Source organism: Ambystoma mexicanum, chromosome 3q (assembly GCF_040938575.1).
Source record: "Ambystoma mexicanum isolate Mex_15411 chromosome 3q, UKY_AmexF1_1, whole genome shotgun sequence".
Taxonomy (NCBI): domain Eukaryota; kingdom Metazoa; phylum Chordata; class Amphibia; order Caudata; family Ambystomatidae; genus Ambystoma; species Ambystoma mexicanum.
Window position 1 is genome coordinate 912,713,431 of NC_090926.1, and position 16,799 is coordinate 912,730,229.

Genomic DNA, 16,799 nt, shown 5'->3' on the forward strand with positions numbered 1-16,799 from the left:
AAATCATCCAACACAATACAATATACTATATTCTATATACCTGTCAGGGACTCCGTTTCTAACCCCCAAGATTACATTTTCCAGCTATCCGACTGTAATGCTTGTGCGAAAAATGAGCTAAAGAACGGAGATTTTGGACATTCACTTCCAAAACCGCAATGAAAGTCTACGTTTCTGTGAGCTCAGCTATAAGGCAGACATGAATTCTGCAAAGGTTACACAATCACATTATGAAACAGATGAGCTCATTATGAAGGATAGTTGTATTGTACGCTCAAGGACGAGTCAAGAAGGAAGTCGGAGATGTTCAGGTGCATTGATAAGGGGCGCTTGGAATGAGCGCGCGAGAGACAAACTGGGTTTTTCCACTATTAACTGGATTTTTTCACTCTTTGCCTTCCATGCTTGCTGTCTGTCCTTCGGCCGGGGATGGTTGGCAACCTAAGAGGGGCGGTGATTTTTTTCCCCATAAGAGGAGAGGGGTCCTGATGGTAGAATAGAGTTGGAACCCCGGGTGATGAAGTCTCGCTGAGAGGGAGGACACTCCGCTCCCGACCCTGTTAACACGTGTCATCTCTCTGCCTACTTGCCTTGTAACTGGCTAGTGTTGTAGTGGCTGAGATGGCGTTTTCTTCGGCAATTGCACTAATGGTAATGTAGACCCTTATATAATCATTTTCATTCACGTGTGTGTTCATGTATAACCAAGTGCATTTATTTAACATGTTATCTGTGTATATACTAAGTGTGAATAAAGGGCCTGTAAAGAGCCAATTGTATTCCCAAATCATTTGTCCATGTATGCAAAAAAGGGGGGGTCTGGGAATCTCTCTACCAGCACGAACACAGCCCAATGACCTGTTCTTGGGTGAATAACCCCTGGGAGAGACTCTACCAAGTCTTTAGCTCACTGTCCTTTTCACAAAGAAGAAATTTCCCCGCATATCAGCCTTTGTCCTGCCCAGGGGCAGTCCAGCGCCGAAATGCTAGGCAATTCTCCTCTGAACAAGAGTACCATCAGTAACCCCATACACGTGTTTCAGCCTTGTTGGGCATCATCAGTGAGGTGAAACTGTTGCCTCTCTAAGAACAGTGAGCAAGGGGTCCACGTCTGGATTGCCCTGTTAACTTAGGGTGAAACCCAAAGTTAATGTATCCAAAAAAAGGGGGGTCTGGGAATCTCTCTACCAGCACGGACACAGCCCAATGACCTGTTCTTGGGTGAATAACCCCTGGGAGAGACTCTACCAAGTCTTTAGCTCACTGTCCTTTTCACAAAGAAGAAATATCCCCACATATCAGCCTTTGTCCTGCCCAGGGGCAGTCCAGCGCCGAAATGCTAGGCAATTCTCCTCTGAACAATAGTACCATCAGTAACCCCATACACGTGTTTCAGCCTTGTTGGGCATCATCAGTGAGGTGAAACTGTTGCCTCTCTAAGAACAGTGAGCAAGGGGTCCACGTCTGGATTGCCCTGTTAACTTAGGGTGAAACCCAAAGTTAATGTATCCAAAAAAAGGGGGGTCTGGGAATCTCTCTACCAGCACGAACACAGCCCAATGACCTGTTCTTGGGTGAATAACCCCTGGGAGAGACTCTACCAAGTCTTTAGCTCCCTGTCCTTTTCACAAAGAAGAAATTTCCCCGCATATCAGCCTTTGTCCTGCCCAGGGGCAGTCCAGCGCCGAAATGCTAGGCAATTCTCCTCTGAACAAGAGTACCATCAGTAACCCCATAAACGTGTTTCAGCCTTGTTGGGCATCATCAGTGAGGTGAAACTGTTGCCTCTCTAAGAACAGTGAGCAAGGGGTCCACGTCTGGATTGCCCTGTTAACTTAGGGTGAAACCCCAAAGTTAATGTATGCAAAAAAAGGGGGGTCTGGGAATCTCTCTACCAGCACGAACACAGCCCAATGACCTGTTCTTGGGTGAATAACCCCTGGGAGAGACTCTACCAAGTCTTTAGCTCACTGTCCTTTTCACAAAGAAGAAATTTCCCCGCATATCAGACTTTGTCCTGCCCAGGGGCAGTCCAGCACCGAAATGCTAGGCAATTCTCCTCTGAACAAGAGTATCCTCAGTAACCCCATACACGTGTTTCAGCCTTGTTGGGCATCATCAGTGAGGTGAAACTGTTGCCTCTCTAAGAACAGTGAGCAAGGGGTCCACGTCTGGATTGCCCTGTTAACTTAGGGTGAAACCCAAAGTTAATGTATGCAAACAAAGGGGGGTCTGGGAATCTCTCTACCAGCACGAACGTGGACCCTTTGCTCACTGTTCTTAGAGAGGCAACAGTTTCACCTCACTGATGATGCCCAACAAGGCTGAAACACGTGTATGGGGTTACTGATGGTACTCTTGTTCAGAGGAGAATTGCCTAGCATTTCGGCGCTGGACTGCTCTTGGGCAGGACAAAGGCTGATATGCGGGGACATTTCTTCTCTGTGAAAGGACAGTGAGCTAAAGACTTGGTAGAGTCTCTGCCAGGGGTTATTCACCCAAGAACAGGTCATTGGGCTGTGTTCGTGCTGGTAGAGAGATTCCCAGACCCCCCTTTGTTGGCATACATTAACTTTGGGTTTCACCCTAAGTTAACAGGGCAATCCAGACGTGGACCCCTTGCTCACTGTTCTTAGAGAGGCAACAGTTTCACCTCACTGATGATGCCCAACAAGGCTGAAACAAGTGTATGGGGTTACTGATGGTACTCTTGTTCAGAGGAGAATTGCCTAGCATTTCGGCGCTGGACTGCCCCTGGGCAGGACAAAGGATGATATGCGGGGACATTTCTTCTCTGTGAAAAGGACAGTGAGCTAAAGACTTGGTAGAGTCTCTCCTAGGGGTTATTCACCCAAGAACAGGTCATTGGGCTGTGTTCGTGCTGGTAGAGAGATTCCCAGACCCCCCTTTGTTTGCATACATTAACTTTGGGTTTCACCCTAAGTTAACAGGGCAATCCAGACGTGGACCCCTTGCTCACTGTTCTTAGAGAGGCAACAGTTTCACCTCACTGATGATGCCCAACAAGGCTGAAACACGTGTATGGGGTTACTGATGGTACTCTTGTTCAGAGGAGAATTGCCTAGCATTTCGGCGCTGGACTGCCCCTGGGCAGGACAAAGGCTGATATGCGGGGACATTTCTTCTCTGTGAAAAGGACAGTGAGCTAAAGACTTGGTAGAGTCTCTCCCAGGGGTTATTCACCCAAGAACAGATCATTGGGCTGTGTTCGTGCTGGTAGAGAGATTCCCAGACCCCCCTTTTTTTGCATACATTAACTTTGGGTTTCATCCTAAGTTAACAGGGCAATCCAGACGTGGACCCCTTGCTCACTGTTCTTAGAGAGGCAACAGTTTCACCTCACTGATGATGCCCAACAAGGCTGAAACACGTGTATGGGGTTACTGATGGTACTCTTGTTCAGAGGAGAATTGCCTAGCATTTCGGCGCTGGACTGCCCCTGGGCAGGACAAAGGCTGATATGCGGGGACATTTCTTCTCTGTGAAAAGGACAGTGAGCTAAAGACTTGGTAGAGTCTCTCCCAGGGGTTATTCACCCAAGAACAGGTCATTGGGCTGTGTTCGTGCTGGTAGAGAGATTCCCAGACCCCCCTTTGTTTGCATACATTAACTTTGGGTTTCACCCTAAGTTAACAGGGCAATCCAGACGTGGAGCCCTTGCTCACTGTTCTTAGAGAGGCAACAGTTTCACCTCACTGATGATGCCCAACAAGGCTGAAACACGTGTATGGGGTTACTGATGGTACTCTTGTTCAGAGGAGAATTGCCTAGCATTTCGGCGCTGGACTGCCCCTGGGCAGGACAAAGGCTGATATGCGGGGACATTTCTTCTCTGTGAAAAGGACAGTGAGCTAAAGACTTGGTAGAGTCTCTCCCAGGGGTTATTCACCCAAGAACAGGTCATTGGGCTGTGTTCGTGCTGGTAGAGAGATTCCCAGACCCCCCTTTGTTTGCATTTGTCCATGTATATTATTTTTTTATTTTTTATTTATTTATTGCGTTTTGACTCCCATCTGAAAACAGAGAAGACTCTTACACAAAAACAATATCATTTGAAAGAAAATGAACACATTGCGCAATTTTCCATCACATTAGATATAGTAAAAGTTAGGAGAGCAAGACTAGTAAAGCAATGTATACACATGTAGGGTGAACCCGCTTGAATGATTCTTCTTCGTCTGTAATCCTACCTAGTTTTCACAAAATTCTGTATAGGAATTCACATAGAGCCAGGATACGACTATGCGCTTGTCCACCCATCAAACTGACTCACCAAACTTAATTTCCATACAGCACGTCTAGGCATTTCTTATGCTCTTCCGTTAAGGCAGTACAGCCCATAACCAGATGTTTGGTGGTTTCTTTCAAATTTGCCGTGCCACACAGCCTGTAATTTAGACTCCCTCACCCACCATTCCAGCTACTGACTCTCTCAAGCGTTGGCAGTTGATTTAGTCAGAAACTGAGGTATAATAGCCTCCTTCTTGGGCACGGAAAGATGAGAATGTACCTTGTGTGTATTATCGCCTTCCTGAGTCTGAGAACCTTTGGTCCATGTCATTGGGTGAGTAGATCTGAAGTCATTACACATGTCCAAAAAGCAAAACAATGACAAATGACTCCCTTCCCTACTTCATTACGGTGACCTAATCAAGAAAAATATTTTCCCCCAAAGTTTTGTGTATCACATTAAAATATTGCCTAAAGCAATGATCGTTGAGATAGAGTATCCATACAACAGCCTAGAACACTTGACTTCACTGTTTAAATCCTCTAATCTCCTTATGAACTTTCCTGACCACATTATCCTTGGCCCTATTGTTGCACTACAGCCAATCAGCCACTGTTTAAGCGTTCCTGCTTCACCCGGCATTTTACAGAGCCGAAAATGTCTTTCTTGGCAAGGGATCCCCCTTATGGTTAAAACACAAGCGCATATAAAAATAACGTGATTTCGGTCATGGGAATCTCATCACGGACGACTGTATCTCCTTATATGCCCTCAGGGTTAGTTTATACGCTGACATTCTCTGTATATCTTTCCCCATTTTACGATTATCATTTTGTTGTAAATCTTCACCGGGCTTTCTATCAATGTAAGGTTTTCTGAGTCAATTTCAGCAAGACTCCTGTCACAGCACTCCCCAAAATTGCTCAATGATTTGCCATAATTATTGATTAAAGATATATTCAAATCTTCAAAATTGTGAAACTCAATGGTGGAACCCAAATTGCCTTGACCTATGGCTCTAACATAATATGTCAAATGTGGATATTGTGATGAATCTGGCGATATCCTCAATTCTTTGCCTGTGTATACCACCCCCTATATGGCCAGGGGACGGCAGTCGCTACCTGATCCTGACCCTTGAGGCGGCTATATGATGGAGGACCATCTAGGGGGAGATACACCTAAGTGAGAGAATAGGGTGTTGTTAGAGGAAACCACATACCCCACTTATCCTTTCAGGGATGTTCCCTCTGTCCCCTGTGCATTGATAGTATATTGTCACACTGCTCCCCTATCTCTATGTAAATCTACTTTTGTTACTCCCCAAAATCTCATGAGGGATAGTATATGGACAACTGGGACGAGGAAGAAGCAGGGAGTAGGGAGGATCACTACCAATGAAGTTCAGTACTCACTTCCTCAAAGCCATTTAGGAAATGGTCTTATGACCACGAACACAAGAAAGAAGAGTAATGAAGATTACGAGACCCGGAATGCAGTGGTCTGGTTGTTGGAAGACAAATAATCAAGCAGGGAAGTTTAAATACAGCCCGACTACCCCTGACAGTGAGAAGGAGAAGGATAGCGGAGATCTGCAGATGCTGAACATCAGCGCAACCCGCAGCAATGCTGAGTACCACGCTGGGAGAGAACACATTTAGGCAGGCGGCATGAAGGCGAATCCGAACGAGGAAAGGAGAGGCGTGGGTGTGGGCGGTGTCCGGACATTTCATCGAAAGACATTTCGTCGAAAGTCATTTGGTCGACGGAATTTGGTCGAAAACCAAATGGTCGAATTTTTTTTTTATTTATATATATTTTTTTTAGGTTTTAGTTTAGGGAAAAAAAGGGTTTTTTAGAAAAAAAAGGGGGTTGGTGGGTGGACCCCCCGGAAAAAAAAAAAAAAAAAAAGTGAAAATTAAAAATTAAAAAAATTCGACCATTTGGTTTTCGACCAAATGGTTTCGACCAAATGTCCTGTCGACCATTTGTTTTCGACCAAATGTCTGGTAACCGGTGTGGGCCGCTCACTGCTGCAAGAGAGGAGCGGGAACCATGCATAATGGAAAGAGACAGCAAGGATACAGTGTTTTACTGGGCGCAGATGAAGCCAGTACACTGAAGTAGGCGGGAGTGAAGGGGCGCTGGAGGCAACTGGTAAACCCGGGAAGAATAAGAGGGTTAACGGGTTGTCAGCGCATGTGTACCTCTCCACAGGAATACCACAAACTGAAGGGAACCAAAAAGAGGGGAGGACAGAAGTTACCAGTGAACCTGGAGAGCACAAGTCAGTTACCAGATGGCCTAATAAAGTTAGTTGTTTCTTGAAAATACAATGAGAAGCCAAAAATAAAACTGCTAAAGAAATAAAAAGATTTTATAATAAAAGTCAGTTATTGAACCCCAGCATTAAAGAGAAAGCAATATGTGTGATAAAGTCCTGGCAACAAAATATACCAGCTGAAGTTAAGTATTTGAGTAATAAATTCCTGCCAAAAAGTATACCAGGTGAAGTTAAATATGTATCTGATAAAGTCCTTGCAGAAGTATACTAGGTGAAATTAAGTATTTGTGTAACAAAATCCTGGTGGGAAGATATACCAGGTGCAGGTAAAATTAAGCTTACTAAGGTTACGGTGACTTGTTCCAAGATAGAGGGAGTTACAGTAGTCTAGCTTAGACATGATTAGTGCTCTAGTGAGAATAATGTAGTTAGATGTGTTGATGAAAGGTCGACAGGCAGTAATCAGTTTGCATGTGTATGTGTAACAAGACCGGGCAGGCGAGTATACCAGGTGAAGATCAATAGATAAGTTATAAAGAATCTCATGGAAGGTAATGCCCTTAGGACTAAGAACTATAAAGAACCTCAAGGAAGTTAATGCTCTTGGGATAATTACCTGTTCTGAAAGTATATAAAGGAAAGGAAAGTCCTTAGGAAGAGACTTACTCTCAGGATTTGCAACGTGTTAAAAGGTGAAGAGAAAGCCTGCAGAAGGAATCTGTTCCCCAAGAAAAGAAAAGATTCCCGGATGGGGAGAGAAATTCTATTGGAATCTGATTATTCTTTTTGAACTTGGGATATTTTAACAAGAAATCTGGGGAAGGAAGATATTCTCTGGAACTTTCAACATTGTTCATTGGAACTCTTATAATTGTATTCGTATTGTATTTCTTTATTTATATAGCGCGCCAGGAAGCTGAAACCACAGCATTAGTATGTCTCGAGAGCGATAAGGCAGAGTCAAGGTAAATACCTAATGTTTTAGTATCATTCGAGACCTTGATGATGTTGCCATCAATGACAAAGGATTTGAATGAGTGATCTAGTCTGTCCAGTCGGTGAGTGGATCCCAGTATGAGGAGCTCAGTCTTGTCATCATTAAGACAAAGTTCATGTTGGGCCTGGATGGCCTGAATGACCTGGTACACCTCGTTAAGCGCTTTGGTGTCTGCTGCATGGTCTCCCGATATAGGGATGAGTAGCTTAGTGTCATCTGCATAATTAGTGTAGATGACCCCCAGATAATCAAGGATATTGAAGAAAGGTTTAGTAAACACAGTGTAAATTGTGGGGGAGACCCCTTGACCCTTGTGGGACTCCGCACAGTACTGGCAAAGGTGCAGCTGAGGCAGAAGGGAAAAAGACCCTCATGGATCGATTGGCCAGGAAGGATCTGATCCAAGGTGAAGCGTTGTCTGAAAAGTGGGCTGCCATTTTGAGATATCAACATAGAATTTGGTGATTCACTAAGTCGAAGGCGGCCGAGAGATCTAGAAGCAGGAGGAGAGCGATCTTGCCCTTATCTTTCAGGTCGTCTATTTGTGTCTTTATGTCTAGCAGGGCTGTTTCCGTCCCGTGCTTAGGGTGAAAACCCAATTGTCTAAGGCCGAGGAGGTTATTACGTTCCAGGTATGCCTGAATCTGTAAGTAGGCCGCACAGTCAAGGATATTTTGCAAAAACGGCACTGTTGTGATGGGCCTGTAATTAGTTGGTATGCTTAGGTCAAGGGTGGTTTTTTTCAGGAGGGGGATGACCCATGCGTCTTTCAAGTTGTCGGGCACAATGCCCAAGCTAAATGAGGTGTTTATCAGTGATGTGATGAAGGGGGCTAATTCATAGGAGGCCTCCTTTATGATGGGAGCGGCACAGGTGTCACCCTGGCAGTTTGAGGGTTTGATGTTGTTGATGATGTTCTCTACCTCGATGATAGTTAAGGGCGAAAAACTGAATGGTTCAAAGGTGTGAGAGGTCTGATTCGTTTAATTAAGGAGTGAGTTAAGATGAGAGTTGGATTTGAGACTGTCTTTTTTTGCATTTATTTTGGCCGGGAGTGTTGTTATTTTGTCGATGAGTGCTTTTTGAATGTTTGAGCACCATGTGCTATCTTTGCTACAATTGTCAGGGCGAGTAGCAAGGGTTTCAAGTTCTTTGAGGATCTTGAAAAGCTCTTTTGTGTTGGATTTGGCTTGAAGGATACGTTTGTTATATGTCTCCTTCTTAGCTGAACAGATGGCCTCTTTATAGTTGAGTGACGCTATGAAAAGGCTGTCCTTGTTAGAATCAGAGAGGTGACTTTTCCAACGGGCTTCGGAGTTTCTTTTTTCTTTGCGTAGGATCCTCAGATGTGGTGTGAACCATGAGTTGAGGTGGGCGAGTGGTTTGGCTTCCCTGGCTTTAATAGGGGTGATGGCATCCAGTGCTTTGAGGATGGTGTTGTTATAGGTATCAACAAGGACTGTCGGGTCTGAGCAAGATATAAGTACCTTGTTCAGAGAGGGTAAGATGTGAGGGAGAAGGTTGTCTAGTTGTGTCTCTTTTGTTTCTAGTACTAGTGGGTGGTGCCATATTGGGAGTAGGGTGTTGGTAGATAGATAAGATGTTAAAGGTGATGGTGTGGTGGTCAGACCAGGCATACAGTGAGTTTATTACTGAGGAAATGTTGCTAACCAGTCGAGAGTTCTACCCTTGTTATGTAGGTTCGCAGATGCGGTGGGTGAAGCCTGAAGATGTGAGTGAATCAGCAATTTCTAAGGCGTTAGTGTCATTAGGGTTGAGTAGGCCCAAGTTAAGGTCACCTAGTAGAATGATTTGTGAGTTACTTTTGGTTTTATCTGCAAGTAAGGATGTGATGTCATCTGCAAAAGTAGTGATAGGCCCTGGTGGCCTGTAGATGAGGTGCAAGGTAACGGTTTGATTATGGGAAATAGGGAGTTTAACCGATAGGAGTTCTGACAATGGATTTTGTTGATTTGATGAGATTCTCATGCCGAGTGATTTCTTATGGATAAACACGACACCGCCGCCTTTGGCCTGATTGGATATGCGGTCGCATCTGATGATGGTGTAGTCATTCGGGATGGCAAGTGAGAGGTGGGGTCCTGACGCGGCATGCAGCCAGGTCTCAGTGATAGCTAGGAAATCAAGGTCTTGAGTCATTATGAAGTGCGCTATATCAGGTGGGTAAGCCAAGAGGGACCTGGCATTGATAAGGGCGCCCTTGATGGGGGACATTTTGGAGGCGTGATGTAAGTTGGTGGCTTGGGACTCTTGAGTAGAGGTGTGTAATGAAGTGGATATGGTACTGCACTGTGCGGTCTTAAGTGTGGGCGATGAGTTCTGTCGGACAGAGCGAATGCGTAGTGGCTGAGCGTGACGGGCAAATCTGGAGCCCAATTTTAAGTTTCTAATGTGAAGGGCACATGGTTTATTGGGAGTAGGTTTGACAGCGAAGTGCTCAAGCCAAAGAGCAGGTGCGTTCAGGTAAGGATTAAACAGTGTTTAGGTTGCAAGCGTGTGGAGTTGGGGCTGTGCTGTGGGTCAGAGGACAGATAGGGAGGTTACTGAGGTAGCTGAGGTAGTGGTGAAGTGGAGTTGATGTGCCGACCAGAGTCTAACATGTTGAAGTACTTAGTAGCAAGGTGCCGTGGTGCTGTGAAGCAGCTAGCGTGTGTATATGATAAGAGAAGTATGACTGTGAGGCAGTGTATTGTAGGATAACACGGTATTTGTATATGCATAGTGCGGGTGGCCGGAAGTCAAGTCGGTTGGCTGGGTGATCAAGATCTTTGGTTGTTTCTCTAACTGCTGGAGTAGCGCAATAGACGCACACATTCACAATAGTTCAGTAATTACATAGAGCTTGCCTTTAGTATGCATAATCAGAGGTCTACATTTGGAATTGTATATCCATATGGAGGGACTCTGGCAATGTGTAAATGTACGATAGCGATCTGGAACAGAAACCCATATACAGTTGTAAGCTAATGGTGCAGGAAACAATAAATCACGATGCGATTTACGCAATGCAGGTTGAGGCAGCGCAGTAAAACAATTGTACCTAAGAGGCAATCATTAGCAGATTGGAGGCCACAAGCTAGTGCAGATTATACACATTTTGCAGCTTGCGCCGGTATATCAATGTTTAACTCGGTGATAGATAAAGGCCTAGATTCAGTTAGCTGGTCAGAATAAATGTAAATCGGTAGTGCCCCACATTCAGAGTCGATCGTGCATGGCAAGGTGGTAAACACAATGGCTTTCATGTGCAGACGATGAACAGCGAGAATAAAGTTAAGGAAGGCAATATTGTGAACAAAATAGTTTATAAACTAGCGTTATGGAGTAGATGGCAGTACTAGGTCGCCGTAATAGTGAACTATGTTTGGAAGCGCCTGAACCTTAGGCATGGGCTGATATGCGCTACGCGACTTAGCCTGAGGCATACGGTCAGTGGTGCGATGTTAACTATAAGGCGGCGTACTGGGGCTAAGGCGGAAGACATTCAGTGTCATTGCTTACCGCACTGTGGTGGGCGTTATGGGACTGCAGCAAACCAAGAGAGTCTCTGATCATCAGATGCAAAGCAGGGTTCGCAGAATAGCTAGACAATGGACAGAATGATGTGGCGACGGCGAAGGTCCGTCACGGGACAGGCACAGGACAGGTGCCTTATTAGTGTGCCTTTGTGGTGGGCCGGCTCACGCCTGCCGGTGTCCCACGATAGGCTATGAGGGCAGGAGGGCCAATGGCAGTGAAATCCGCTGCGATTTCCAGTCAGATGGTGTTCCTTGCAGTCAGGCCGCCATTTTAGCATGGTTAGGGTCTCGTAGTTCGTGGAACCGTGAAATTTCAAATTTAGACGATTATAGGCAGCTGGCGCGTTGTCACAGAGTGCACCAGTGTAGAAATAATTTATGAACTCCACTCTGGAAGCGGAGGGTCAGACGTTGTAAAAGCGGAATGTTGCACCCAATTACAGTGAGCCTGCAGGCTTACCTGTGTGCAGATGCGCTGCTAGGAGAAGTGGCTGGTCTGCTCCTGCAGCACCAGGACGGGGGAGCTCCTGCTCCAGGAATCGCGGCGGCACTGTTGTGTTGAACTTGAACATTTGGGCACTTTTGAAAAGCAAGAGATCCTTTACCCTTCTAGTTTATTTAATTAGAGTGTGAGGGCCAAAATAGCATTATACCTTTGTTGGACATCTTGGCACCAGTCAGACCCATTCGTTTTGGTTGAGGTCGGGAATAGGGAAATTCCTCCTAGATCAGGGATATTGATGTATTTTCCAACACCCATTTATTTTAATAAATGGTTGTACCAGCAAACATGACTCCTTTGTGTCTGCATCTGATTACTGGCTCCTCACAATGCCCAATTTGGTTTGGAAGAAGGCATTAGCACTTCAGAGCAATCATTTCATCTTTAGCTATTGATTTCTAAGTATAAGGGAGCAAAGAAATCGCCCTTAGACATAGAATGAATAGACTTGTCAACTGCATTCTTCTCTGTTAATCACCAGCGGTGGCTGGCACGTGACTCCATGGGCCTGCTGGCAGGACTACTTTCTCTCTTGATGACAATTTTCAGTCAATATATTGTAGAAGGGGAGTATGATACGTGGAGCCTGCATCAATTCCTTCTTGGTCCAAAATGTATGGGGAAAGGGTGTTTTTGGTAATCCTCTGGTGTAATCAGCTCATTGATGCATACTATAGGTATATGCACCAGAGCAATGTGTCCGCATCCCAAAATCAATTATTGTGATTATCGATACAATAATATGTTCATTTCTGCCAGGACGTAAAATCATAAAGCAAATAAAAGTAAATATACATATTTTTTTATTTGCCTCACTAAATCTATGAAAGCAAAGGTAATGCATTATTAAAAGACTACCAGCATTAATGACCCATTCTATAAAGTGGTGTTCATCCAGCTGAAACCATGATTAGAGTATATGAGGCACAGTCTAAGGCCGCTGTCCTTTTCTGGGGTGCACATATGGGGTTTTGAGAATGCTAAGCCATTACAGATATTAGAAAAGAAGTTCAATAAGAATCTTTTCGGTCTCCCTATTTCAGCACCAACATGTGCCCCAGAGTAATCTATTGACGATTATTTCAAAACGAACCCTACGAGGCTATGGTTAACAATTCCGACCAACAAGCACACCATTTTATTGCATGCTATGCTAAAACATGTTATGCAATGTGATAATGTCTTAAATATGCCAGAACAGTTCTGTCATGCTTTGATCATCCTGGAACTATCTCTAAAGCTGTGAGATGCATGGGTAAAAAGCTTTCATTAGGAAGTTATGAGCAACTAAGGGATTCCTTTAAATTATAAAAGGCCTCTAACTATACTCATGATTTACTTACCAGCACTGTCCACTTAGGTTACCTAAACTCGACCATGTCTTTTTCACAGCGAGTGCCGATGTCCCCTTTGACATTTAATCACTTTCAATTGGAAGCCAACACTGCCAGTTGGACAGAGAAAGGAATACCTGATTTCCACTATCCTTATTCTCCTCACATATTGGAACCTCACTTTGCGTTGTGTGCCTACTTTGAAGAAGAAAGTTGTGTTGTGTACTCTTTCTACCACTTGAGCAAAGTTGTAATACCCCTGTTTAAATCTAGAGTGTTTACCATATATAGGCTGGTGTTGCTACATCTGCTTCCAGTCGCTGGCAGGACTGTCTCATGAGCTCTGAACCTCCTAGGGAGAGCTATGTAATTAAGGAAGACTTGATTTACCATCTATCGGTTATTTCCAAGTATGAGATGTTCCTGGAAACACATCTGTTGTGGCGAGAAGTTACTGCTGACTAAATTGGCTGAATATTAATAGAGAGGTCTCTTTACTAAAGATCTATTCTGACCCTCTTAACTTGCTAGAAGTACTCCTAGTAAACACTGGTTCTAGCTGCTGCTATTTATAACCAACTCATTAATACGATCTCTCCATGTGTTACAGAGTGCAGTGTCCTCTTTGAAACCTTGTCATCCAGCAGAAATCCGTGCTTTGATAAATAATGTAGGGCCACTAAAACTAACATACTCTTCAAGTTTAAAAAAAGGGTCATTGGGAGTGAGGATGTCACTCAAGTAAGTATGTAGTAAAAAAAACGTCCATCCAGAAAAAACGGAGAACTTACTTAAATTGTGGGATAAATTGACAGGGGCATTATTTGGAATTTGTGTATTGTTGCTGTGCTTTTATTCAAAATGCGTTTTCTGAAATAAAGGTTATTTATTCATTCGCCATCATGTTATCTTGTCTACACTAATCATGTCAAGATGCAATATGCACAGACTCGGTCAATATATCTGGAGTAACAGCAGGAGCCCCAGATTGTACACATGTGCTATTGATCATACAGATGCCATTTGGCATGATTTTTCACACACCAAAGAAAACATATAACATACACAGAAAGACCATGTGTAGTGCACACAGACTGGTCCTACTTTTTTGCACTATGCATCCTGGGCCCACGCATGGGTATTATCCTGAGTGTCAAGATGAGCATGGCTACAGGGTGGGTGTCTAGAATACCTAAGGGAACTGCAAAACCTATCACATAAAGTAGCACTTTGGAAACTGTAATGCAAATGTTCGTGTTATCTAATGTACACTAATCATTCATCGCCACCCAACCGTATGACCATCATCACACACAATAGCCGAGGCAGTAAAACTAGCTACCACATACATTTCACCCAATGAATCCAAACTGGGAAAAATCGCAAAACAGTTGTGCCAAACAAGAGACAACCATATGTGGGGTTTAGAAACACTTCAGATTACATTCCCAAAACGCATACAGGCTATCTCATGAAACAGAGTCCAGGGGACCTTATCGCATGTCAAGCCGGCCAAACAAGGCTTCAGAATCAAACCACCTATCTGACACTGACTGTGATGCGTTAAACAGAGAGAGAGATATTACTCCAAGATCAAAGTGGCATGGAAGCAATATTTTAATTTGGAGATCATTTACAACAATTGTTTGTCACAGGAACCATATATATACAGAGGGACATGAATTGATCATATGGTAACAAATATATTGCTATTGATTAAGAAGTCATAGGGCCTCATTCCGAGTATGGAGGTATTTGCTATTTGCGCCATTAGTACCTCCCATACCGCGTCCGTGTCTGACCTGGTTCAATGGGGACTTACCGGTCCATTCCGACCGTGGAGGGACCGGTAAGTCCCCATTGAAAAATCCATTCCCCATTCCCATTTCAGCTCCCATACGGCTCAATGGGAATGGGGAAGTAGCTAATAACGGTACCGCAATTTGCAGTACTGTTATTAGCTCTCTGTTCCCTTAGCGGCTCACGCTATGGGCACCTGGTAAAACCAGGCACCCATTGCGGGACCCGCTAAGAGACCTCGGAATAGGGTGCAAAGGGATTAACGGCACCAATGTCCTTAATGGTGCCCGGTATCCCTTTGCGCCCACCTCGGAATGAGGCCCATAGAAACAAATCAACAAATATTTCATGCCTATTTTTTCTTAATTAATTCTTGATTGTTCCAGATTTGGTCCATGAAATGCAAGCTATGTCATTATTAACTTCATTGCAGCAGATATGTGTACTAGGCTGTTACGAACCAAATCAAAACGTCACACAACATACACCAATGGAACTCACAATTTGTTGTGATGTCAGTAGAACATTCATAGATGTACACACATACATGTGATTTGAAGCTACAATTAATGATCTCATTGTCTATGGATACTTTTTGAACAATGGCAAGGAATGCATGGTCTTGAGGTGGAACAAATATCCATTTGCCATTGGACAACTTGATGCATTTATTTCCCTTTGTCACAATTCGCTGAAATGCCCTTCCATGAATAGTTTGTGGTCAGTGATACTTACAGGCGGTCGGTGAACAAGCCAATAGGCTTTCTCTTGGCATTCCAGTACAAACTTGTCAGCTTTCTTCCTCTCTTTCCCTGCCCTGTAAAATCAGGGTAGAATGCCAATTAGTAATGATTACTTGTTCAGTTATTTAAAAGAGTATGGCGTGTGATCAGAACAGTACAGTTGACTACAGTACTAAACAAAGCAGCACACATCACAGTTTTAGATAGTTAGGCTAATTTCTGAAAGTCCAGGCATGGGAAACTGTATTCAATGATTATGCTTTACCAGGATTACAGAGTAAATGCTGGAAAGGTGGATGGCGAGTGTAGAAGTAAGATCAGGGGGAAGTGAAGAGAAATGCAGGGAGGGATCAAGAGGCGGTCAACGACAGCAGGAGCCCGATATTAGCGGTTGAAGGCTTTTGATAGAGAACATCTTTGGAGAAGTGTTTGAGGATGTAGAGTGCAGGGGTTTGTTTGACTGATAGGGCTTTGAGAAAACTCATGTCACAAAGGCGCCCATGTTCCAGGCCTAGACCCCTGTTTCACAAACTATTGTAATCTCATATTTTAGTCCAACTGGTACAATTGACATCAACTAAGTCTACAACTAAATAAAAGAATAACGTTTTTTTTATTGTGTTATAGTTTATTAAACAAACATTTTGTACACATAAAAATGTCGATCCAACCGACATTAAGCTTTCCTTCATACAAGAATGAGACAGACAAAATAGGAAAACTGATACAAAAGCAAAGATAAGAACAAAACGGAAAACACAGTTGTTCGATTTCTTGATTATATGTCTGCTTTTGTGCCATCATTCGAACTCATATCCATCTTTGGAAAGCAGATTTTTGCTCAGTTTCTTTTTGGGGAGATTGCCTCTAGTATGTCGTCTAGAATGTTTATTACTGCACATACGAAAGCTGTTTTCTTCTCGCCATATAATAGCAAGGACCAGCATTCTTCCGTAGTTAGGGTGTTTGGATTTGTGACATGCTTTTCTAGATGGACTGATCTATTCATCTTAACAATTGGGCAAGTGAATATCAGATGTTTGAGCGTTTGGACTTACTCGTTCCCATTGCAAAAGCGACAGATGTTGTTCCGGCATTTTGTTTGCTTTCGTCTATACAGTACCTCCTTGGTATGATATAGGTTGTGTCCTAATCGTAGAAGTTGGTTATGGTTGTGCCTGCTAGGAAATGTCTGTAAGGATCTCGGCACTATGCTTAATATACAAGGTTCATTGGGGAAGTCTCTTAGTAACTTGGAGTTCACTCTTTGTGCGACCGTTTCTATCCAATCTCTCTGTTGTAACTTTTTCTTGACTGTGTTTGGATTCTTGATAAATGTTTCTTGATT

At 43.8% G+C, this 16,799-nt stretch overlaps 1 protein-coding gene across 1 annotated transcript in view; it reads right to left on the reverse strand.

Moving 5' to 3' along the window:
* The window catches only part of RGS9 (regulator of G protein signaling 9), a 1,220,104-nt gene that overhangs the window by 544,958 nt on the left and 658,347 nt on the right, over positions 1-16,799 (reverse strand). The window contains exon 8 of the mRNA XM_069655056.1: positions 15,444-15,525. Within this exon, the coding sequence (XP_069511157.1) occupies positions 15,444-15,525 (82 nt within the window). The remainder of the gene's footprint in view (positions 1-15,443; positions 15,526-16,799) is intronic.